This window comes from Haliotis rufescens, unplaced genomic scaffold, assembly GCF_023055435.1.
Source record: "Haliotis rufescens isolate VD_foot unplaced genomic scaffold, xgHalRufe1.0.p SCAF_14, whole genome shotgun sequence".
Classification (NCBI taxonomy): Eukaryota; Metazoa; Mollusca; class Gastropoda; order Lepetellida; family Haliotidae; genus Haliotis; species Haliotis rufescens.
The window spans coordinates 11490613-11516688 of NW_025963824.1; the positions used below are offsets into that span (position 1 = coordinate 11490613).

A 26076-nucleotide genomic window follows, 5' to 3' on the forward strand; every position below is an offset into this window, starting at 1 on the left:
TCGGACCTCACATGTTCTTACACAGCCATGTGTGTAGCACTGTGAGTTCGTTCCAGCTTTCAATTTTACAACAGAAAATCGGTCCATAGGCAATGGAGCTCTTATGTCAATACACACTAAAGTGTTCCACATCACTCTACAATTAAGTCAAATGATCACTGATCTCTGCTGACTGATATTCTTAAGTCTTGGATGTTCCGACAGAGTAAATTGGTTTCCGATCTGGGTCCAAATCAGTTTGAATAGATGATCAACACTGATGATGAATTCATGACAAGGCAGGACCTCACATGTTAACTAACACCCCATAAAGTGTGTCTATGCGAGATCCAAACCACTCATACACTAATGTAAAATCCCTCGGACCTCACATGTTCTTACACCTTACAGGAGGGTGTAGCACAGTGAGTTCCTCTCAGCTTTAGACCCGTGAAAGTTCCGGTATAGAATAGGTCTTCAGCAACCCATGCTTGCCGTAAAAGGCGACTGCACTTGTCGTAAAAAGCGACTAACGGGATCGGGTGGTCAGGCTCGCTGACCTGGTTGATGCATGTCATCGATCCCAATTGCGTGGATCGATGTTCATGATATCAATCACTGCATTGTCTGGTCCAGACTCGATTATTTACAGACCGCCGTCATATAGCTGGAATATTGCTGAGTGCGGCGTTAAACAACAAACCAACTCAAATGTGTTCGAACGTGTTCAGATTTGATGTATGATAAAATCGTTTAAGCTGCATAAGCAAAAAATAAATCAGGCACATTTTACTTAATTTGGAGGGGATGGGACTTCAGCCAAACAAAATTCAGCAAGCCTGACCACCCGATCCCGTTAGTCGCCTCTTACGACAAGCATAGTCGCCTTTTACGGCAAGGGGCGGTCGGGTAGCCTAGTGGTTAAAGCGGTCGCTCGTCACGCCGAAGACTCGGGTTCGATTCCCGACATGGGTACAATGTGTGAAGCCCGTTTCTGATGTCCCCCGCCGTGATATTGGTGGAATATTGCTAAAAGCGGCGTAAAGCCATACTCACTCACTCACTCACTCATACTTGTGTCACGTGGTTCGTTTCCAAAAATACTACAATAAATCACATGAGTAAAAAGGAAACTATTTGTTGAAATTAATAATGCATTACAAAGGGAAAGAGGTTTCAAAAGCATCACATTACTGGTGAGTTTATTGATGTGATTGATGCATTACTGCTTTGGGACTTAAGAGCAACAGAGATACATCTCATCCATGGTTGTCATAGCTGATTAAGCGTTATGAACACGTGTACGGCTTTTAGAAATATAAAACATATTAATTTGAAAATAGTCCTTGGCATTAAATGATATATGATTATTATAAATAATATATAATTTTATAGTCTGTGAATATTACTTTTCTCCATTTCTATAGATTGTATGAATCATAACCCAACCGGAACATGGTTACCGGGATTAAATTCGTTTTCTTGTAAAAGGTCAATGAATTGTAATAGTTTCATTAAATTGTTATTAAAAGCAATTATTGATAGCGCTATTTTATTTAATAAAACCAAACTAATATCACAACTTTATGTCTAATTTGTTCAACATGGGGGATGAGCTCAGCTGGATTTTGTGTTTTTAACTTTATCAAATATAAATAAGGTTTATTGTGCAAAATAAATAACACATGCCTAAAAGAATGCGGTTGATCCATTAAGATATACTCAAGAAGATTTAAAATCTAAAAACATTCCAAGATACAAACACAAATGTGGACCAACTTTTGAGATGACCCCTAGTAAATGCTATTGCTTATAAGGAACAGGATTCCGCTTCCTCCACACGTCTGACCATTCCTGGGAATCATGTTGTTGTACTTAGCCTTGTTGTCCGTGTTGCCCTCTGGTCTGTCAGGGGGGAATGTATGTTGTGCCCCAGACAGGTGGGCGGCCAGCAAACACTCCGCAGGTCTTGCTTTGCTCAAAGTAGAAGGCGTGAATGTTCCCTTCATCGACGTGGTAGGTACAGTCTGGTTCTGCTCTCTCTCTCTCTCTCTTTCTCTCTCTCTCTCTCTCTCTCTATATATATATATTATTGTTTATCGTGTCATAACAATCTTCCATCTCTCTCTCTCTCTCTCTTTCTCTCTCTCTATATATTATTGTTTATCGTGACACAACAATCTTCCATCTCTCTCTCCATAATTATTGTCTGTTCGTTGTTTATTGTGACACAGCAATCTTCCATCTCTCTCTCTCTCCATATATTATTGTTTGTTTGTTGTTTATCGCGACACAGCAATCTTCCATCTCTCTGTCTCTCCATATATTAGTTTCTTCGTTGTTTATCCTGACTCACAGCAATATTCCATCTCTCTCTCTCTCTCTCTCTCTCTCTCTCTCTCATAAATTATTGTTTGTACGTTGTTTATCACGACACAGCAATATTCCAGCTATATGACCGCGGTCTGTAAATAATCGCCTCTTCGGGGTTTATAGGTCTTCAGCAACACATGCTTGCCGTAAAAGGAGACTATGCTTGTCGTAAGAGGCGACTAACTGGATCGGATGGTCAGGCTCGTTGACTTGGTTGATGCATGTCAGTTTATCCCAATTGCGTGGATCGATGCTCATGATATTAATCACTGGATTGTCTGGTCCAGACTCGATTATTTACAGACCGCCTTCATATAGCTGGAATATTGCTGAGTGCGGCGTTAAAGAAAGACAGAAACAAACAAACAAGCATAGGTTGTTGGGGAACCCTGAATCCCGTCGGAGTTGATATTAATATCTTGTCGATGTTGATATGATGTGGACAAGATGTCTGATTTCCTGGTTTCAGGGGCGCTCTGAAGAATACGTTGATGCCGCCAGTCAGAGATTGGCCAGCATCAGTAACTTTAGCCTCGAAGGAACACAAAGGGAGGTCAAAATTATCGCCGATTACAAAAAGGTAATGTATATCATATTCAGCTATTGTTTATTCTGAGGTTCTAAAACATCCTGAGGCTACTGGTGGCCTAGTCGTCTTAGGCGCCGCAATTCGCTGTGCTTGTGGGTTCGAATCCCGGTTCGCCCCGATTATGTTTCTATGTTTGTCAGCACCATACATGTGCTCGTGGGTTTCACCGAAGTGGTAAACGTCTGAGACCTGTATCACTTCGAGTTTTCCTCCCACATTAAGCTGACACGCCGTGATTTAACTGGAATACTATTAAAAGCGGCGTTAAACCAAACTCACTCACTCTAAAATATCCTCTCCGCAGCGCACAAATAAGTGCGGCATAAAACAACAAACCAAACAACCCAAATCAAATGTGTTCGAACGTATTCAGATTTGATGTATGACATAATCGTTTAGACTACATAAGAAAAAAGTTAAATCAGGCACATTTTAGTTAATGTGGAGGGGTAGGACTTTTTAAAAATATGTTTTTTACAAATATGAAAAATCATATTTCCCCATTAGGAATACACATATACACTGGACACATATTGTACACGACTCTTTAAGTCAATGTCCGTTGTCAAGCAGGGATATAACACAGACGTGCAAGATTTAAAGTGATGAGCTTTTTTCGAATCCGGTGACAGACACTAAAATGAAAATCCCATTATATATTAAGTCTTTGAAAGGCATTTACAAGTGATACGTATACGGAAGAGAATTTATGAATGCCAACTTCTTTATTTTGAGGAACACAACGTTTCTGAGTAAATGCTTACTCCTTCATCACCTCATGAAAGGAGTTTATGTCAGACTTAAGAACATCTTTTGTTCAAGACCGGGGTATTATAAATGAATAAGTATCATTTTAACATGACATCGCTATCAATCACTAACGTATTAGGATAAATATTTTATGAATTTGTGAATATATAAAATTCTCATATTGCAGGGTCGGCAATATACCATCGACCTCAAGAAGAATACGTGCACCGTCAGAACGTTGAACCTTCCATATGCCAAGTTCTGTATTCAAGGTAAATATATTAGATATATTATGATTCAACTGTAAATGTGTATTAAGACTTCACATTAGATTATATGCCGGAATTAACATAATTATCATTCTTCAGAGGCGAGTGAGGCAGTATGTTGGGTTGTGATGCCACTTCTAACATAATTTCAGTTATATCACGACGTGACAGTATAATGTGGGAGGAAAGCTCGAAGTGATGCAGGTCTCAGACTTTTACCACCTCAAATGGTGAAAGCTACGACATAGACCTCAAGACCTAGAAACATAATCGGGCCGGGAAGATCTGGGGTAGAATATGTCTTCAGCAACCCATACTTGCCGTAGTAAGAGGCGACCAGTCAGATCGGGTGGTCAGGCTCGCTGACTTGGTTGATGCCAAAAGACGTCAAGATATGGTACGTGCTGTTACCCTGTCTGTCGCTCGGCATGAAGAGGAGAAAGGTTGGTTGGTTTGTTGTTTTACGCCGCACTCAGCAATATTCCAGCTATATGACGGCGGTCTGTAAATAATCGAGTCTGGACCAGACAATCCAGTGATTAATATGATTATTAATTATTAATTATTAATGATTAATATCATGAGCATCGATCCACACAATTGGGATACGATGACATGTATCAACCAAGTCGCCTCTCATGACCACCCGGTCCCGTTAGTCGCCTTTTACGACAAGCATGGGTTGCTGAAGATCTATTCTACTCCGGATCTTCACGGGTCAGAGGAGAAAGGACAAGAGCTGGTCACTATACTATGTCTTAATGGGAAATCCAGGTTAAACTTCAGCGTGGTATCACAGTGGGCTATTACCATAACTAACAAATCAATTTGCAATATTTTTTGTTGGTGGTGTTTTACGCAGAAATCAGCAACATTCCAGTTTTATGAAGGCGGTCTGAAATAACCGAGTCTGGACCAGACAATCCCTGGGTTGATACCATGAGCATCTCGCGACAATCATGGGTTGCTGAAGATCTATTCTACCCGAGTTTTCATGGGTTCAATTCGCAATTAATTTATTTTACCATAATATTTTTGTGTGTGCAATAAATGTATGTTTTCCATAATATTAATTATACTAATTTTTAAATAAAATTAATCATCATATTCTTCACAACTTGTAATGCTCTTTCTAAGCCTCTCTATTTTGTGTCAGTCAACGACTTCTCGACAAGTTATTGAGTTATGCTTTTTTTCAGATTCATACAAAAAATCATTTGACATTACGCTTGGATTCGGGGATAACTCCTTGTCAGGAGAAGTCTACACTGAAGATTACAGCGGCATTGGTCCTGATCCCGACAGCAAGATAGGCACCGCGGTGCTCGTCACGAAAGAATGTATTCCTGTTCAGACAGATATATACGGACTTAACGAATGTAAGTTGCACTTGGCTCACGTGAGAGTTTCTTGACTTCATGTGAATTGTTAGTTCATTTCGTCCCAAAGATACAATACTTCAAAGCAATAACTTTCAGAAACAGTTTCTAAAAATATTTTTCGATCATACAAATCTTTGTTTGGAAAATATATCGTTGACTAAATTTGTTGGCGTCCGTGATCAAGTGGATAGAACGTCTCCCTGGAGGGAGGTGAGGTGAGGTGAAATGGGGTTTAACGTCGCGTCCAAGATTATTGCACTTATATAGCGACGTGCATGCATATGTGTGTGTGTGTGGCTGCTTGTACTAGTCCGGACTGATGCTGATTTATAGTGCTAGCACACTGATATACCATGCCGCAGTTTAACATGAATACCCCACTCAGACACAGTATACTGACTCCGAGCCGACCAGTCCTTGTTTTAGCCCCTTAATGCCGAGCGCCAGACAGGGTAACAACAAGTACCATCTTTTAACGTCTTCTGGTATGACGCGGCTGGGGATCGAACCCCGGACCTTCCGCTCTCCGGGCGGACGCTCTACCATTAGACCACGGAGGCGGTCCCCTGGAGAGAGAAGGATCGATGGTTCGACCACCAAACGCGTCACACTAAATAAAGTTAAAGGGTTACCTTGTCCAGCGCTCGGCCTTAAATTGATAAACCAAGGACTGGTCGGCTCCTAGTCAGTACCTATGTAAAAATGTGGTTTTGCATCTGGTTGGCTAGTGTCATAAATCGGCATTAGTCCAGACTAGTACAAGCAAGCACACACAAGCGCGCGCACACGCACACACACACACACACGTGCGTTGGTTTGAAGTCCAATATTCTTGAACGACGTGAAACCCAATTTCACCTCACAATAACAAAACATATCAAATAAGATATTTAAGTTGTCAGTTGAAATTTGTTTGATACTAATTCATGTTTTATCCTTTTTCAGACAACTTGCTTCAATCAATTGGTTTTGGCACCTACACCACAGACTTCGACGACTCCATCTTCGACCTCCCAAGTATCTGTCCCAGCTGTACAGAGGTAGGCAAAAGACCTGTGACGATTCAGAGAGAGAATAGGTCTTCAACAACCCATTCATGCTTGCCGTAAGAGGCGACTAACGGGATCGGGTGGTCAGGCTCGCTGGCATGGTTGATGCATGTCATCGTATCCCATTTGCTTAGACCGATGCGCAAAATATCAATCACTGGATTGTGCTGGTCCAGACTCGATTATTTGGAGACCGCAGCCATATAACAAAAAAACAGAACATAGACAACTTTATAAAACTGCATTGTTCCCCAAAACCAATAATGCGAGTGAGTTGGTAATTTCTATTAGTTCCTTTTTTCGTATAATTTAGCAAATATAGTTGAACGGAAAAGGAGAAAGGGCTGGGAATATTTTAGAATATATTTTATGGACACTGCTTCTTAACATTATATTTTTTAACTGAGACAAAAAAATCAGGGTTTTCAGGATTAATTTAGGAATATATATTTAATAAAAGGCAAAAGTGAGCAGGGCTGAGTAATACCCTCTACTACGACTCCCAACATATTTCTAACTTCAAAACATGAAAAAACATATTTGACAGAAAATGCACATATCAAAATCAAACTTGGCACTGCACCTCTCCTATTAGTATGGAAATTGTTCTTTAAATTTGAAAGGTTTGTTTGTTTGTTGTTTAACGCCGCGCTCAGCAATATCGCAGTTTTATGACAGCGGTCTGTAAATAATCGAGTCTGGACCAAAAATCCAGTGATTAATATCATGAGCATCGATCCACGCAATTGGGATTGATGACATGTATCAACCAAGTCAGCGCGCCTGACCACCCGATTCCGTTAGTCGCCTCTTACAAGACGTGCGTAGTCACCTTTTACGGCAAAAACATGGGTTGCTTAAGACCTATTCTACCCGGATCTTCACGGGTCTAAATGGAGCCATGAGGTAGTTCTTAAGTTATAGGTCGCACAAATGTTGAAGTGAAAAAACATTTCAAGTTCAAAAAGTAAAAAAGTCATATCGTTATTTTACAGTCTACGGCGACTGACGTTCCCTCCTTTGACGAGATTCGCCAGCAGTGGGCAATGTATGTGAAGGTGTAGCCAGGATGCTTCCGGATGCAGCCACAGAGATGAATGTTCAGTGTGACCTCCTGGTATCAATGTAGATCATAACGTGGCATCAGTGAGTGTCTAATATGTCAGTATGTCCAACTGTTAAAGATGTCTAGATCTGCTAACAAATATGCCTTTATGCTCCCTGCTGTATCGTGTATCGGTAATGCTTTACCGGAATATGTTCAAACTATCGTCAATGAGATGAGCTGAAAATCGCAGACTGAAAGTCAAATTTCAAAATGTTTGTGTTTATTATTAAACAAGGGATTGAATTGATTACCATTTACGGTGAAAGTGAATGCGAGCAGCGGTGCAAAATTCCCAACACATTATTGTGTCGTGAGTGGAATCTCGCGCCATATTAGAAATTTATATCCGTAAATGCCTACGTACATTATTGATCTGTTCCGAACATGGAACGCTTACATAGACATTGCCCTGATTTCCTGTATTATCCATAATAGGTTAAAGAATGAAACATTATTAAACAATTATCATAAGAGTAGAATAAACTGACCCACTTTCTCTTTCAATTTGAAAGATAGCTTACATTGTCAGATTAAAAAAAAAAACTATCTGAAAAAAGTCACCAGCGGAGATCCTAAAGCACCATCACCTGAAGAAAAGGTGAATATTTGTGTCTGTGGCCACTGTGATGTGTGGATAATGATGCCTGTATTCGCCCCTTGCTGTAGCGTGTGACACATATCAAAGCCGAAATAAATAATTTGTTGTTTTGCATGGACACTTTCATGTTGGAGTTAATGTTTCATATTTAGCATCCACAAATGTGAATACTAACGGCTCTATAGTATGCCTTTCCTACACAATCCATATCATTTGTTCTTGAATAACGCCGCACACACCGACATTCTCACTGTGTGACGTCGGTCTGTAAATAATAGAGTCTAGACCAGACAATCCAGTGATTGATAAATGTGCTCAACGATCCACGCCGTCGTGGTTCTGTGACACCAATGATCCTGCACGACTTTGCAGCTGAATACCACGTAGATGTTACGAGGTGATTTTCGATCCGGGGTGGTCTTCAGCAACCTATGCTTGTCGTAAGAGGCGACTAACGGGATCGGGTGGTCAGGCTCGCTGACTTGTTTGATGCAGGTCATCGTATCCCAATTGCTTGGATCGATGCTTATGGTGTCAATCACTGGATTGTCTGGTCCACTCGATTTTCTTTTACAGACCGCCGTCATATAGCTGGAATATTTCTGAGTGCGGCGTTAAACAACAAACAAACGCCTCAAAACACCATTTTCTGCATTCTCTAACTACGCAGCATAATGCGTAGTAATACAAGTGCCTGGAGAATTCTTGCGCGCAGAAAAAAATATCCTAGTGATTGAGTTGAGTTTAACGCCGCTTTTAACAGTATTCCAGCCCGAAGTGATGCAGGTCTTAGACGTTTACCACTTCGGTGAAACCCACGAGCACGGGTATGGTGCTGACAAACCTAGAAACATAACCGGAACGAACCGGGATTCGAACCCACAATCAAAGGTTTCTGGCGTGCCCAAGGGGTCGCGGTGCCTAAGACGACTGGGCCACCCGTGCCCCCGTGAAAGCCAACGTGGTGACGACATATATACATATGCTTAAAAGTTAAGCGCCACCATATTCATAGTCTATTGATTTCACGTGTGGGAATCAGAAATACGAAATATGATGATGTATGACTGAATTAGTCTTCCATAGTTTCATGAACCCAAATTTGTCCAGATACCACAAGGAAAGCGTGCTTTACGCGTTGCTGCAGTTCCCCTACCCTATAAATAGTGAAATTCAAGTTTCAGACTCGTGGTTGCATGTTGCTCCTGTGTGAGATTCCCCTTCCAATAGAGGTGCAGTGGATTACCCATCAGAGACTGTCGGCGATGACCGTAAGGCGTCGCCTCAGAGCGCGGCTGGTTATAACGCCAGAAGACCAGTAAAACGAGAGGCACATGTGGAATCGTCTGATATGGTATCGTGCCCGTAGTCGATGGAGCTTGGCCAACTAGAGAAGGATCCATTGGTCTAACGAGTGTCGAATGCTGCTACGAACTGTTGATGGTCGAATACGTGTTTGGAGGCAACGTAACACATGTTTTTCACCAAGGAACATCCAAAAGACCTTAGCATGGGGGGGTCTGTCATGATATGGGGTTGTGTTTCCTTCGGCTGCAAACTTCCGCTGCAATGCTAGATCACACAGATCTCGGGCAGTATTGGCTTATTTGCGTCAAGAGGCTATTGCCACTCTTCCTTGGCCGGGATGTAGTCAGGATCTTAATCCGATTGAGCAGCTCTGGGACATTCTTGGCCGGAAAATCAGACATCGTGATCCCCCAGTTCAAAATCTCGCTGGACTTGAAGCCGACCTTCATGAAGAATGGATCCGTTTGCCTCAAGGAAGCATTCAACGACTTGTAATGAGTATGAGGCGTAGGGTTAAAGCTGTGGTCAATGTCCGTGGATCATACACACGTTACTGACGTTTCTGTCTTGCAATAGACTCTGTACGCCATAGGGTGTCTATGTGACACCTGATATGGTCTGCTGATATCATGACAGTTACATGACAAAAGAAGTTTTTCAATGTTTTCTGATCCTTCAATTTCTGATCTTCGGTAAAATTCCTTTCTGCTCATATTCTTTTTGAACACAAGATAAACTTGCTTTTGGACAACTTTTGCATCACATGAGGTTTACATATACGGCTTATAACAATCGTACATCTCGTTATAATAGTCATCATTAAGTGCCAAAAGTAACAGCTCACAAATATGGTGGGTGGCGCTTAACTTTTGTGCATGTGTATATATGAACATATTACTGAAAATCAGTAATGACATAATGTGTGCCATGCCCCCGGAAAAATACCCTCGATAAATGTATTAAAATAAAAACGATAATAACATTTTGAAGTAAAGTGTTCATTTCCATAAGTCCACACAATTATACAGTATTTTAAGTACTTAAAAATCTATCGCCCGATATCGGGTAACGGTCTCTTCAGTGCAGTCGATAACGGGTCGTCACAGAGTGGCGCGCACGTTTGAATGTTATATAAGGAGAAAAAGACGATATGACAACTATATAAACTAGAGCCACTTGCCGAAACTTGTCGAAGACGTAATTCGCCGTAAGTCCATGTGAATGGGAACCCTTCCACTGTCTAGACGCAGCGGTAGCCAGCGTGTGCTCGGGGCTGACACTTCTTCTTCGGACCGCATCTGTGGTCCGAACAGGCCCCAGCCAGAACCTGAAACATGTCGTTGGAGGTGAGGTGAAATGGGGTTTAACGTCGCGTCCAAGATTTTTGCACGTATATAGCGATGCTCATGTACGTGTGTGTGTGTGTGGCTGCTTGTACTAGTCCGGACTGATGCCGATTTATAGTGCTAGCTCACTGAGATACCATGTCGCAGTTTAACATGAATACCCAACTCAGACACAGTATACTGACTCCGAGCCGACCAGTTCTTGTTTTAGCCCCTGAATGCCGAGCGCCAGACAAGGTAACAACAAGTATCGTCTTTTAACGTCTTTTGGTATGACGCGGCCGGGGATCGAACCCCGGACCTTCCGCTCTCCGGGCGGACGCTCTACCGCTAGACCACGGAGGCGGTCACATGTCATTGGAGTTATTTTTCATTATTACATAGGGGCACATGAGGCCAGACTTCTCGAGCCCGCTATTCAATGTGCACAGTTGCGTCCAGAGGCGTACAGAAAACCCATGATGATGGGTCCGAATACAAAACTGATCTTTGAACAATGGGCGGTAGGTTTGTCAGCACTAAACGCGCAAAAAGCCGTGGGTTTCTCCAAGGTGGTTAGTTGGTTAGTTTGTTGTTTAACGCCGCACTCAGCAATATTCCAGCTATATGATGGGAGTCTCCAAGGTGGTAATAGTCTTAATATCTGGTTGGTTGTTTAACGCCACACTCAGCAAATCTGTAAATAATCGAGTCCTGGCCAGACAATCCAGTGATTAATATCATGAGCATCGATTCACGCAATTGGGATTGATGGTATGCATCAACCAAGTCAGCGAGCCTGACCACCCGATCCCGTTAGTCGCCTTTTACGACAATCATAGGCACCTTTTATGGCAAGTACGGGTTGCTGAAGACCTCTCCTACCCCGGAATCTTCACGGGTCTGCATCAGGATCACTCGTGCCTTCTTGATTAAGGCTCTAAATTACCATATTTTTCATGGCGACTAATATTGACAAAAAGTCAGACTGTAGGGATCATAACGATAAGTCAGAGCTTAAATTCCTTTCGCAATGTGATTATTATTTTGTAATATTTCTTTTTCTCATACTTCAATGCACCAACATATTGATGTACTTCAGAGGAAACGGGTGACCGAGTCGTCTAAGGCGCCGCAATTCGCTGTGCAGAGTTGCGACGCTTTGGCGTTCCAGAAACCTACAATTGTGGGTTTGAATCCCGGTTCGCCCAGATTTGTTCTAGGTTTGTCAGCACCATACCCGTGGTCGAGGATTTTACCAAAGTGATAAACGTCTGAAACCAGCATCACTTCGGGCGTTAACTGAAAAACTGTTCGAAGCTGCGTTACACCAAATAAACGCATTCACTCGCTGATCTGCTTCACCGAAGACAGCCATTAGAAAAACTACTGTTGTTTCAATATTATCCGTATATAAATGGATATATGTTGACGTGCTTCACTCATCTCTGGACACGCGTGGGGATTATTACCTCCTGCCACGATGTGGGTTGGGGGATATTTGAACGTCCGTTCATCGAAGACAGCCATTAAAATAATTAATTAATATTAAACAGTTATTTTAAAACAAGTATCCGTATATGAATGGACATATGTTGACGTGCGTCACTCATACCTCTACAACCCTGGGGATTATTATCTCCCGCCACGAAGTTGTCTGTTTGTTTGTCTGACCATCCGATCCCGTTAGTCGCCTTTTACGACAAGCATAGTCGCCTTTTTACGGTAAGCATGGGTTGCTGAAGACCTATTCTAAAGCCAGAGAAATGAAATTTTACACACTGATGTTACTGGTCTTGATCTCAAATGAGTTGGAAAATCGGTGTCGTAAATTCAATTTTTACTCACTTATGGCCCTTGCTCCGTGCTTTTTAACTGCGTGCAAACTGCGTGAAATAGTGCAATTTTTCTCAGAAACAACCGAAGTGACATGAATGAAGTTTGCATGCTCCTCTAAGAGATACTTTTTGCAGACTTACGACCCTTGGTCAATGTTATTTAACTTAATGTATAGTGTGTGCAATGGGAACAAGTTTTAATTGAACTTCAGTAGTTTCAGAGAAAACATGTCCCAATTGCAGACAAGATGCACTATGTAGAATTACACGGACCATTTATGGCAGCAGTGTCGCAGTTTTCGCTCGCTCACGTAACATTCTTTTTTCTATTTCAAGTTGACAGACTTGAAATCCATATCCCTTCAAATGTGTCCTAAAACATTTTGGACAAGCAGAGCAAGTATGGTTTTACGCCGTTTTTAGCAATGTTCCAGCAATATCACGGCGGGGGACACCAGAAATGGGCTTCACACATTGTACCCATGTCGGGAATCGAACCCGGGTCTTCGGCGTGACGAGCGAAAGCCGTAACCATGATTAGTTAATCCAGACATTTTACTGTTACCATGATTCGTTAATTTGTACATTTTACCGTAACCATGATTCGTTAATCTGGACATTTTCACACAACCATGATTAGTTAATTCGGACATTTTACCGTAACCAAGATCATTAATTCGGATAATTTACCATTACATGATCCGTTAATCCGGACAATTTACTGTAGCCATGATTTATATATCCGGTCATTTTTTCGTAACCATGATTCGTTAATCAGGTCATATCATTGTAACCACGATTAGTTAATCCAGCATCTTACCATAACCATGATTTGTTAATCTGAACATTTTACCATAGCCCTGATTAGTTAATTAGGACATTTTACCGTAACCATGATTTGTTTATCCGGACATTTTACCGTATCCATGATAAGTTTTTCTTGACATCTTACCGTAACCATGATTAGTTTATCCGAACAATTTACTGTAGCCATGATTCATTAATCCAATCATTTTACAGTAACCATGATTCGTTAATCAGGACATTTTATCGTAACAATGATTAGTTAATCCAGCATCTTACCTTAACCATGATTGGTTAATGAGGACATTTTCTCGTTACCATGATTAGTTAATCCGGACATTTTACTGTAAACATGATTTGTTAATCCGGATATTTCACCGTAACCATGATTCATTAATTTGGACATTTTACCGTTACATGATTCGTTAATCCGGACAATTTACTGTAGCCATGATTTATTAATCCGGTCATTCTACCGTCACCATGATTCGTTAATCAAGTCATATTACCGTAACCACGATTAGTTAATCCAGCATCTTACCATAACCATGATTGGTTAATCTGAACATTTCACCATAGCCATGATTAGTTAATTAGAACATTTTACCGTAACCAAAATTCGTTAATCCGTACATTTTATCATAACCATGATTAGTTAATCCGGAATTTTTTCCGTTACCATGATTCGTTAATCCGGGGAATTTACTGTAGCTAGAATTCATTAATCCGGTCATTTTACCGTAACCATGATTCGTTAATCAGGACATTTTATCGTAAAAACGATTAGTTAATCCAGCATCTTACCTTAACCATGATTCGTTAATCAGGACATTTTGTCGTTACCGTTATTAGTTAATCTGGACATTTTACCATAACCATGATTTGTTAATTCACATATTTTACCGTAACCATGATATGTTAATCCGGACATTTCACCGTAACCAAGAACAAAAAATCAGTAAATCCACTTATGTGGGGACGGTGTGGTAGCCTAGTGATTAAAGCGTCCGCTCATCACGCCAAAGATGCGGGTTTTTATGCCCTGCATGGGTACAATTTGTGTAAATTTCTGGTATCCCCCGTCGTGATAATGCTAGAATATTGCTAAAAACAGCACAAAAACATACAAAAAAACAGTGTGTACTTACTCTCGGGTACAGTTTGATGAAGTCTGACCACTTGGAACATGTCCGACTAACTTGATAATTACTTTTCGGTCCAGACCCTGTGTTTAAGCCGCATACGGTTGTACCAAATTGTGAGGAAAAGCCAAAATAAGTGCAGTTCCTTTGCACCATGCAGCTGACAATGCATTCTTTCAGGTTCAAGTTGTATAAGAGCTTAACATTTTTGTCAGTGTATATCTTAATACCCTGGACGATATCACCTAAATTGATGCCAAAACAAACTTGTTGCCTGCTCCACAACACCACGGTTGAAAAGAGGATGATTCTACAGGTATCCATCTTCATGTTCAGCACTTATGAAAGAGGATATCCTTTCAGTCTGAGACGTCAATGCTTCTAACCGCAGCTGCTTTCTGGGGGCCACGATACATAAGAAATAAGTAGGGTGCTCCCAGTCTCGATTAAAAGTGTTAGCATATATTTCCCCTGCAAGGACTCGTTACGGAAGCTAATGTTATCGATTGGAAGAAGATATGGCAACTTAATGTAGATTGAAATGTTATATTATTTACACAATGAGATCACGGGACCAATTCCTTTTAAAATTACATGACAGATGTTTAAACTGTAGGGAAAAGGCCAGTATATTTCCATTTAGTTTATGAACATTATCTGCACACAGAGAGTGAGAAAGACAAAGAAATGACATTCATCATATTAATTGATGTTTTACATTAGTACGCTTACAATAGAACATCAATATTATTCAAAAAGTCAAAGATACACCACATCAATAACCCTACTCTGGTTACCAGTAACAGCATGAATTAAATACAAGATCCTTACGCTCACCTAACAGCGTCTATACTGAGCAGGTCCTGACTATATCACTGAGCTGACACGTGACTACCCACCAGGAAGAAGCCTGAGATCAGAAAACCAACCACTCCTAACATGGCCTTTGGTTTCTGAACATTTGCAACACCTGTACTGTGGACTGTTCTCCATTGCTATCAAAGAATCTCCTTTCATTGATTCTTTTAACATAGCTCTAAAACCGATTTTTCAAAGCTCCACTGTCATTAATATCCTCTTTACCACTATCTCTTTAATGAAGCGCTCTCAGCAAGCATCAGTGGATGTATTAAGGGCATATTAAATGTCAATTATTAGCGTCAGTATTTTGACAGATTACAATAAAGACATGCAGAAGAGAGGGTTTGGGTATTCTGACACACTCACGCTGGTTTGGCTCATCATCAGCTCACTACCCGTGCCCCCTCTACACACGCATCCCTGACAGCGAAAGGGAATTCTCCAAGAAAGCGCTGCCTAGTAAAACTTACCGAGCTCTTTTCGAAGAATGTGAAGACTCCCCAACACTGAAGCCTTCTGCATAAACTAGATTGTCAGAAGGGCTGTATTCCTGGCAGCAAACCGGGTACTCTCCCAATATCAGTCAACAAATTGGGAGGTACCAAATTTTAGGCATCGATAACTTGGTACCTGGGATGCAAGCGTGACATTTCGCAAGCGTGACATTTTGAAAGCGAGGTCCGCATACTTGCCATGTTTCTCCTGAATCGTGTTAATCACATCAGCGTCAAAAGAGACAGAGAATTCAACGCCCCACTCAACAATATTCCAGCTATATTAAGGCGGTCTGTAAAAAAATAGTTTTTTGAGTTTGAGCCAGACAATCCAGTGTTTGACATCATGAGCATCGATCCACGCAATCGGATATACAATGACATGCATCATCAAAGTCAGCGAGCCTGACCACCCGATCCCGTTTGTCGCCTTTTACGACAAGCATAGTCGCCTTTTACGGCAAGCATGGGTTACTGAAGATCTATTCTACCCCGGATCTTCACGGGTCCAAACTTACAGTGAGTAAATGGTGGGCTTTCAGTTAGAGCTATCACCTGTAGATTTAACCATGCTAAATTGAAAATTGGAAACATTACGCTTGCTGTGTCCGAATTAAGGAAACAAACTCTGCTGTCTTCTATCATTAAACAATAGCTTCCAATCAAACATTGCGGAGGTTTTCAAAAGGACCGTGGATTTTCTTATTGAGGCGGAAAAAACAGTTCGCATCACAATTCGACTGTGCTTGTCGTAAGAGGCGACTAACGGAATCGGTTGGTCAGGTTCGCTGACTTGGTTGATGCATGTCATCGATCCCAATTGCGTGGATCGATGCTCATAATGTCCGTCACTGGATTGTCTGGCCCTGACTCGACTATTTTTACATACCGCCGGGCGTCATATAGCTGGAATATTGCTGAGTGCGGCGTTAAACAACAAACAAATAAACAAACAAACAACGCATCACAATTATTGTTTCATTAATTTCATATCCAGCGAATATCTTTCTTCTTGTGAAACATAATGTATTTTCTCCGTATATTCTGTAAGATTTAACTTGACTTGCCTTTGCATGTCTGTTTTACGGGTGCGGCATGGTTGTGCTCACATGATCACAAGGTACATCTCATATAATTATGGAAATGGCTTTGCCGATTTTATTCAGTTGTATTGCGACGAGAATTTATCAAGGAATTGAACATGTAAAAAAATATTACCACTGTATATGAAGGCAAACTGTTTAACGTATTCCGCACAGCAATAATGTGCATAGCTGTTTTAAATCATTAACATGGGCTTGTTTGATGAGTAACGCAGTCAACAAATGGCGGTTTTTGAAAAATCACATCTGGATCAAACCAGTGACTGATATTATGAGCAGTGAACACTTTGACGGAACTATTGTCATACAAGAGTTGTCTCCCCTTAAATTGTCTCCCTTTATCGTAGGTGCTGGCACGTACACCAACCATTGACGTCCTTTTCACGTAAGTTCCAATTGTCAATGCAAAATAATGACATATGGTCATTTGTGGACTTAACATCGCTTCAAGTCGTTTGTTATCCTCTTGAAAACGTTTCGTTATAAACTGTATACTTCTCATTTGACTCTTCAGGCGAGACTGTTCGTATCACAAAGCGCAATTTGTGTTACTTGACCAGCGGGCCCGTAAAGATCCGGGGTAGAATAGGTCTTCAGCAACCCACGCTTGCCGTAAAAGGCGACTATGCATGTCGTGAAAGGGGACTAACAGGATCGGGTGGTCAGGCTCGCTGACTTGGTTGATGCATGTCATCAATCCCAATTGCGTGGATCGATGCTCATGTTGTCAATCACTGGATTGTCTGGTCCAGACTCGATTATTTACAGAAGGCCGTCATATAGCTGGAATATTGCTGAGTGCGGCGTTAAACAACAAACCAAACCAAACCAAAACTTGACCAGCGTGTATTCGTCCGCTTCCCAACAGCGGTCTCATAGTTTTCAAGAATATTTTTCGGTCAAGTTCATTTTGTATATCATATATTTTGTATTAATCACATCTAAATGTACGATAAAGTTTCGTGAACCTCAATATTTTTTTAAACTCTTGGTTATATTTTTTTTATCATTTTGCAAACACGAAACTCCATTCTAAGTCGCAAATACAAGGGGTGGTGAACCGTCCCCGTGTGTTAGGTAGAAAGAATTTACGTGTCAAGGTCTTACATTTGTAATGAAAAAAATCAATTTTCCGGTAGACAACTACACCTTTATTATATACTTTGTAGGATATTCCACGTGCATGGTGGATTATTATGTTTTTTCACGACGCGGGAAAAGGAGATATTTCACTCGACACATAAAATATCCTCTGTCATTTATATGTTTCTAACTAAATAATGTGATCAGCGATCGATGTACTCCACTCGTATTACGTTGTTGCTCAAATATAGGATGTCTCGTTAGACATAAATTGCATACAAAGTGAGATTAAATTGATGGGTTTGGGTTCCTCTGCCTGCTGAAGCAGACATCTTAACAACCCTCGGTAGATAAATATACGTTGATAAACTAGGAGGGACTCATATTTCCGTTACCAATATATAATGAGAAAATATCATTAAAACATAAATTCAAAACATCATTTTGTAAAAGGTAATGTTACACCTTGTGTAGCTTATGTAGCTCTAGCTCTCAGTTGGATTGTTTGTTGTTTAACGCCGCACTCAGCAATATTCTAGCTATATGACGGCGGTCTGTAAATAATCGAGTCTGGACCAGACAATCCAGTGATTGATATCCTGAGCATCGATCCAAGCAATTGGGATCGATGACATGCATCAACCAAGTCAGCGAGCCTGACCACCCAATCCCGTTAGTCGCCTTTCACGACAAGCATAGTCGCCTTTTACGGCATGGCCTCGATTAAATTTTCTAAATTTAAAACTATCTGTGTACACTTCTGCAAAATATATAAGCCGCATGAAGAGCCTGAATTATTTTGGAATGGCACCCCTGTCAAAGTTGTAAAGGAGGCCAAATTCTTGGGACTCATCTTTCATAGCCATTTAACTTTCTTACCACACATTAAATTACTTAAAGCTAAATGTCTGAAGGCACTCGATTCGTTAAAAGTTGTATGTAATTCAAAGTGGGAGGGGGATCAGACAACCCTTCTACACTTATACAGGTCACTGATCCGTTCAAAACCTGATTACGGAGCATGTAAAAAAGTAATTAAAAAAACTGAATGAGCCTTCCATTAAGCAACGCCGTCTGAAACTATCTTTACAATACATCACTAAATTATATTCTAATCAGTCAAATCCAGCTTTTTTTTCATTGCATATTTAATCCTCTTTATGAAGATATTTACAATAAGAAAACATCTCTTATTCCACCACGTGGAATAAGAATTAAATCAGTCGTTTCTGCTGCGAAGATTACCTTTCAAGGTAACAGCGCCAACACAACTTTTTACATCGCCTCCTTGGCAAATGGTCAGGCCAAATGTAGACCTCACATTAGATAGACTTAAGAAATCACTTTTTCCTCACAAGAAGAAAGCAAGAGATGATGGTTCTGTTGCTTACATGACCTATGACAAGTTGATTATTGATGATTGATGGTGATGTGTTTGTGTATAACCAGGAAAGTGACAGTGTCCAGAAAGTGGGACAAAGGAGGAACTGGCGACCAAGGTCACCTAACAGAATGGACAGTACAATCAACAATACAACATAGGATATTGGCAGTGGTCCCAATTACAGAAAAGCACAAAATGACTCTTACAATGTTAACGATGGTAAATTCATAAATTCAGTGTACACAATATGTTCTTGGAATATCCATGGACTTTTATCAAAGTTGATGTATCCTGATTTTATTTCATTTTGTTCACAATTTGATGTGCTCTGCTTCACTGAAACTTGGTGTGTTGATGAAAATAAACTATACTCATTATTTGATTCTCATGATTGTTTTGTGAGTCCCCCATCAAGATTATCAGGGTATGGGCGTTACTCAGGAGGTATAGCTGTATACATAAGTCATAACATCACTTCCCAATTTAGTAGGATATACACATACTGGACAAATTGTGTTTTCTTTAATATGCTTGATACTGAGAGAAATTGCCCACTTATACTTGGTTTTGTGTATGTTCATCCAAATAAGTCACAATTGTATACTGACTCAGATGATAATGGCATTGATATAATCGAGAAACAATTATTACATATAAATTATGATTATGGTGATGAGTGTAAATACATATTATGTGGGGACTTCAATGCGAGAGTAGGACATGGAGAGGATTTTATTCGAGATGACAGTACAAATTACCTCCCTCTTCCTGAAGATTATACTAGCGACTCATTTAACCTTTCAAGGGATGTTTGTGATAAAGATGTAAATGCTTATGGAATCTGTCTACTTGAATTATGCAAGTTATTTGGTATTCATATTGTTAATGGTAGAATGAAGTCTGACATTCCAAGCAATTACACGTTTGTCTCGCAGACTATTTCCTTGTGTCAACAGACATATTCCCCAAACTAGTAGATCTCAAAGTGTGTTCAAGAACAGAATCAGACCACATGCCTCTGATCTGTACTATATCTCACATGTTTCATAATGTGATTACTAATACTGACCATATAACAACAGTATCACCCATTCCTAGATATAAATTAACCGATCAACATGCTCTGAAATATAAACAATTACTACAGTCTACTGATATATTTGAAGAATTTTACACAGCTTTACGAACAGATGTAAATACTGCAGTCAAGACTTTGGGAGATATACTGATCCACATTGCTTGTTCTTCTGGAGGTTTTTGTACACTATTCAACAATAAATCCAGAAATCAACCAATTTGGTTTGACCATGAATGTACTCAACTGAAAAAGGAAAAATATAGGTATCTTAATTTATTTAAGTAAGCAGTTCAAATGTAAAGAAAATTTGCAAAAATATGTTGCAGCCAAAAGAAAATTCAAAATATGCTGTGGTCAGAAAAAGAAACAATTTGATGGTAAAATAGTTGAAGATTTGAAAGATGCTGCAAAACATGGTAATTGTAAAACATTTTGGAACACCCTTAAACGGGTTTTATGTAGCAAACACTCTAAATGTGCAATATATCCTGATGCTCTTCAGCTATATTTTAAAGATTTGTTAAACTCTAACAAAACAGAAGTGAATGAAGATTTTAATGTACTTGTAAATGAATTCATTGACAGTCACTCTTGTGATAATTGTGATAGCTTACCCATTACAGATGAGTTGTTATCAGATATTATTACTGATGAAGAAGTAGCTGAAGCGTTAAAAAGATTAAAACTCGGGAAATCTCCAGGTGAAGATGGAATCCCTCCAGAATTTTTTAAACTTTCAGAAACAATTCTTATTAAATACTTGAGACCTTTATTTAATAAAATATTAGATACCGGTATATTCCCTGAAGCATGGAACATTGGACTTATAATACCTATACATAAATCTGGTGTTACCTCTGACCCCAACAATTATAGAGGATTATCCCTGCTAAATGCAACTGGGAAATTATTCACGTCAATACTTGAAAAAAGACTACGATCATGGATGGATATAAACGATTTAATACATGAAGCACAAGCTGGATTCAGATCCAACTATTCAGTAACAGACAACATTTTCACACTCCAGGCTCTTTGTACTAAATATTTATCAAAGCGAGGGGGGCGATTTTATTGTGCTTTCATTGATTTCAAGAAAGCCTTTGACTTTGTGGAAAGGAAAAAAATATTATATATGCTCTTACAAAAAGGTTGCCATGGCAAGTTGTATAATGTCTTAGCTAGTATGTATTCTGCTGTTAAGGCTTGTGTAAAAACAGACAAAGGCAGAACAGATTTGTTTACAACTAGCTCCGGTGTAAGACAAGGCTGTATCTTAAGCCCGCTTCTGTTTATCTTCTTTATTAATGAGCTTGTAACTGTCATTTATAAAACGTGCTGTCATGGTGTGTTTGTTTCAGAAAGTATTGAAGATATTATGCTACTACTTTTTGCCGACGATGTGACTATGTTCTCATATACAGTTATTGGTCTACAAAGACAATTAGATATCTTAAGAAAATTTTGCATTACCTGGGGCCTAAGTGTGAATCTTGATAAAACAAAAACAATTGTTTTCCGAAACGGTGGCATTATACGAAAAAATGAAAAATGGTTCTATGGTTCTATAAATGTAAGACTTGTCACTTACTACTCCTCAAGGCTAATCTGGTCAATGGCCTGTAAAAGCCTAGCATCACAGGATTCTAAAGCCACTAGAGCCGTTTATCATGTTTTCAAAAGAAATAGCTATATAACATTCGAAACAGCTTGTACAATGTTTGATTGTAAGATTGCTCCTATATTACTTTATGGGGCTGAAATCTGGGGGGCAAAATATTATGAATGTATAGAAAAAGTACATACGTCCTATTTTAAAAAAATATCTTTGTATCGGAAAATATGCCTCTAATAAAGCTATTCTTGGTGAAACTGGACGATTAAATATGTTCGTGTTTAGCAAAATAAGGGTACTTAAATACTGGTTGAGATTGCTACGTATGAATCAATGTCGATATCCAAAACAATGTTACAATCTACTTAAACAGTTAGATGATAATGATAAACACACCTGGGTGTCAGATGTAAGATATATTTTGTTTTCTTCAGGCTTTTCATTTGTATGGATCTCTCAACATATTGGCGATGAAAATCTCTTTTTGCTAAAAATAAAACAAAGGCTGAGTGATATGTATTCTCAAGAGTGGCATGACTCTATTTCTTCATCAAAATATCTGTCACATTATGCAAATTTGAAATCACTTTTAGAGCCAGAATTTTACATCAGTAATCTCACGAATAAATCACTCAGGAGAGCATATTGTAAATTCAGAATATCGCTACACGGTTTTAAGATTAACATGCTACGAAAGTCAAAACATACAAATGAAGACTTGAGTTTATATCTATGTACCCACTGTACAGGGAGGCAATTAGAGGATGAATTTCATGTTTTGTTTATATGTTCAAAATATTCTTCTGTCAGAAACCACTATTTGCCTTGGTTATCCAATGTCCATCATGGTAATCACAGTTTATGTAATCTACTCAACTCCAAAAATATCAACATTGTAAAGGCTTTGGCCTTATACTTATATCATGTATTTAATGTGAAATAAGACTACTTGTATTTATTTTCCTGACATCACGTGACGCAGCAATTATATTATATAAAAAATATTGTAATTGTAATTGTAATTGTACTCTAAGCCACATGGCACAAAATACTGAATAAATAATCTTGAATCTTGAATCTTGAATCTTGACTTAACAAATCCGATACAAATCCACTAACTTATATCAATTACGAAACACTTATGACACTTATAAATCTATATGTACAGATGGATCCAAGGATGATGGCGCAGTTGCTAGTGCCACTGTCATTGGATCCAGGACATTATCTTCACGATTACCCGATAATAGTTCCATATTCACAGCAGAAGCACACGCAATTTTAACAGCACTCACATATATCAAGAACAAATCCAAATATAAAGAATTTATTATTTTTTCAGATTAACTTTCGTGCCTTGCTATTAAAAATATGTAGTGTAAACATCCATTTTCAATTGAAATTCTTGAGTTATTTAATGATCTTGCGACTGGTTACCAAGCCATGTTGGTATCACAGGTAACACAATGGCTGCGGCTGCTGCAAAAGCAGCACTCAACAAATCTGTGACACCACTTCTTATCCCATACACTGATTATAAACCTACAATTAGATCTTACACCCGTGATCTGTTGCAAAAGAAGAGGGACACCCAAGTAGGTATCAATAAATCACATGAAATTAAACTAAATATTGGTTACACATACTTGGGTTGTCAGTCCAGATTTGAAGAAAGTCATTATGCGACGATGTCGTATTGGCCATTCTAGATATACACATGAGTATTTGTTAAGAGGTGAGGATCCTCCGTTTTGTATCCTTTGTGATGATTAAGTTTTTTAAAAGAAATCGAACTTGTCCAAAAAATTTGATGTACTGAATATTTTATTTTATAAAATGATAGTGCTTATTAATAACTTAGATTGTGCGTGGCTGTACCCACGAGGGGGGTTGAAGTAGCCTAAAATTATTGTCCCCATAAGAGGGTATGTAAGTCCCAAATCATTGGAAGTATTTTCATGCATACCAGACCTTTAAAACGTAGCATTTTTGTCCTTTTAATCTTAGGCTTAACTGGTAAACTATCGCCAGTGACTGAAGGGATGATATAAATCCTGCCGGGGTCCATGCAGGAAGCAAAGGCACTGTAAGTCCCCATGGACCCTAGTATGAGGATCTCCCTTTAGTTACTGACGACCCCTAGCCCATTTTTATATTGTGTTGTTCGCTAATACTTATTGCTTTTATATATCAACTAGTTTTAAATCGAATCCGTGATATTCTAGTTATTGTACTGTCCTTCGATGACAGCTTTTTATTTAGTCTAAATCTATGTATTATTTATGTACTTGTCGTCACGATATGGCTGAAATACTTCCGATATGACGTTAAATCTTAACTCACTCTGTACTCACAACTGCTGTAGAAGTGAGCTCCAACCTGGATATCTTGCATGGAAGGGGACGTCTCTCCAAAGAGCTCTTACTTTTCTTAGAACATTTCACCGCCTAGAAAACAATAAATATTTGGACTGCACAAATCTGCCACTATGTTTAGAACATGGGCCTACTTATTGCTGACATAGTTGCTTCAATCAATTTTACATGACATTTGAAGCCGAATCAATCAGGTCGGAGATAACCACCAATCGACGTATTATACGTTAATTGGCGTATATAACAACATACGCCGATCGACGTATGTGAAGAAATTCACGGCGCAGACCATGCAAAAATCAATTTCCGAACGTGCGCTAGAGCGCCAATTGAAAGTGGCCAAATCCCCACCTGAGAGAGAAATGTCAATTAAGTAAAACAAATAAAGAATTTTACCACACATGGCACACAAAGACAACTCCCGTCAACTTACTTGCACACATACTGGCAATGTTAAACTTCTGTTTGCACAGTTTAAAGCACATACACCGCTCAGTCGTACATCTGAAACGCCATGTTACTCTGCACCGGAAGCAGTACTAAACGATAAAACGAGATGTTGACTGGGAAATGAATGCATGAGTCCAAACAAACAAATTCTATGGAGGCCCAGTGGCTGGTCATAATTGAAGAAATCCGAATTACAAAATGAAATGGAAAATCAAACCGTAAAAGAAATAAAAATTGAGGAAAAATTGTCATGGCAACAGTGTATACGAATAACACATGTTGTCTACCATAAGTACATAAATAGAACGAGCCATCTGATTGGTTAATAAAGATTAAAAAATGTCGTTCGTAAAAAGTGTATTTAAAGCAATGTCATGATAGTAATTGTGTCCGACATCAAATTCCTGCACAGGAAAGGGTATGGAGGAACATTATCTTGGTAAATATTGGCATTGCTCATTGTGATATATTGTATTTGGAACTGTCATAACCTGAACTCTTCATATCATCTGTGATAGAAACCACCATCAAACTGTGATCAACTCCACATCTGTGATAGAGATTCTGTGAAACGTTGACAGTGATATTACTCAAAAACATTGTGATAGACAATTTGTGATCTCCAGTACTGTCTTAGTAGATATATATATATATATATATATTACGCCATATTGAAGGTAGGAATGTGGGTGTACACAACATGACAATTTCGTCAGAGAAAAAATCTTTAATGTTTACAAACTGAAATGGCGCAAAATCAGGCAACCTGTGATGAATTTCTTAAGAAAAAATGGGTTGCTGTCAACAACAAACAATCATTTGTGCACTGAATGTGCAAACTGTGTTGTTGGCAAATCCATCCGATAACACCGTTCCCACAGCTCTTCGATATTGCACGTTACATTGAATCCGGTGTCTACACCAGTCACGATTTGCGAATGATTGCTGTCGCACTTGGTAACACTCAACAGCAACAATTGTACCATGACAGCCACATTGTGTCATCCCAGTACAGGGAACCAGATAACCTCAGCAAGTATGATGCCAAGGAATGGTTGACACATCAGAACCCTGTTGTTGTCACCCTGTTACAATCACTGACGAATGTAAGTGATAATA

The 26076-nt window shown here is 39.4% G+C and overlaps 1 protein-coding gene across 1 annotated transcript; it reads left to right on the forward strand.

The window, feature by feature from the left end:
• The first annotated feature begins 1809 nt into the window (after window positions 1-1809).
• LOC124124100 (ependymin-related protein 2-like) lies at window positions 1810-8217 on the forward strand. Its single transcript, XM_046487218.2, has 6 exons — window positions 1810-1995; window positions 2822-2932; window positions 3879-3963; window positions 5160-5339; window positions 6288-6382; window positions 7387-8217. The coding sequence occupies exons 1-6, from the start codon at window positions 1843-1845 to the stop codon at window positions 7453-7455; spliced, it is 693 nt and encodes a 230-aa protein (XP_046343174.2). The 5' UTR covers window positions 1810-1842; the 3' UTR covers window positions 7456-8217.
• Window positions 8218-26076: the final 17859 nt, after the last annotated feature.

Coding starts and splice junctions, on each gene's coding strand:
- LOC124124100 (XM_046487218.2), top strand. CDS start 1,843: ATGTTGTTGTACTTAGCCTTGTTGTCCGTGTTGCCCTCTGGTCTGTCA. Junction 1,996..2,821: donor ATGTTCCCTTCATCGACGTG/GTAGGTACAGTC, acceptor TCCTGGTTTCAG/GGGCGCTCTGAAGAATACGT. Junction 3,964..5,159: donor TGCCAAGTTCTGTATTCAAG/GTAAATATATTA, acceptor GCTTTTTTTCAG/ATTCATACAAAAAATCATTT.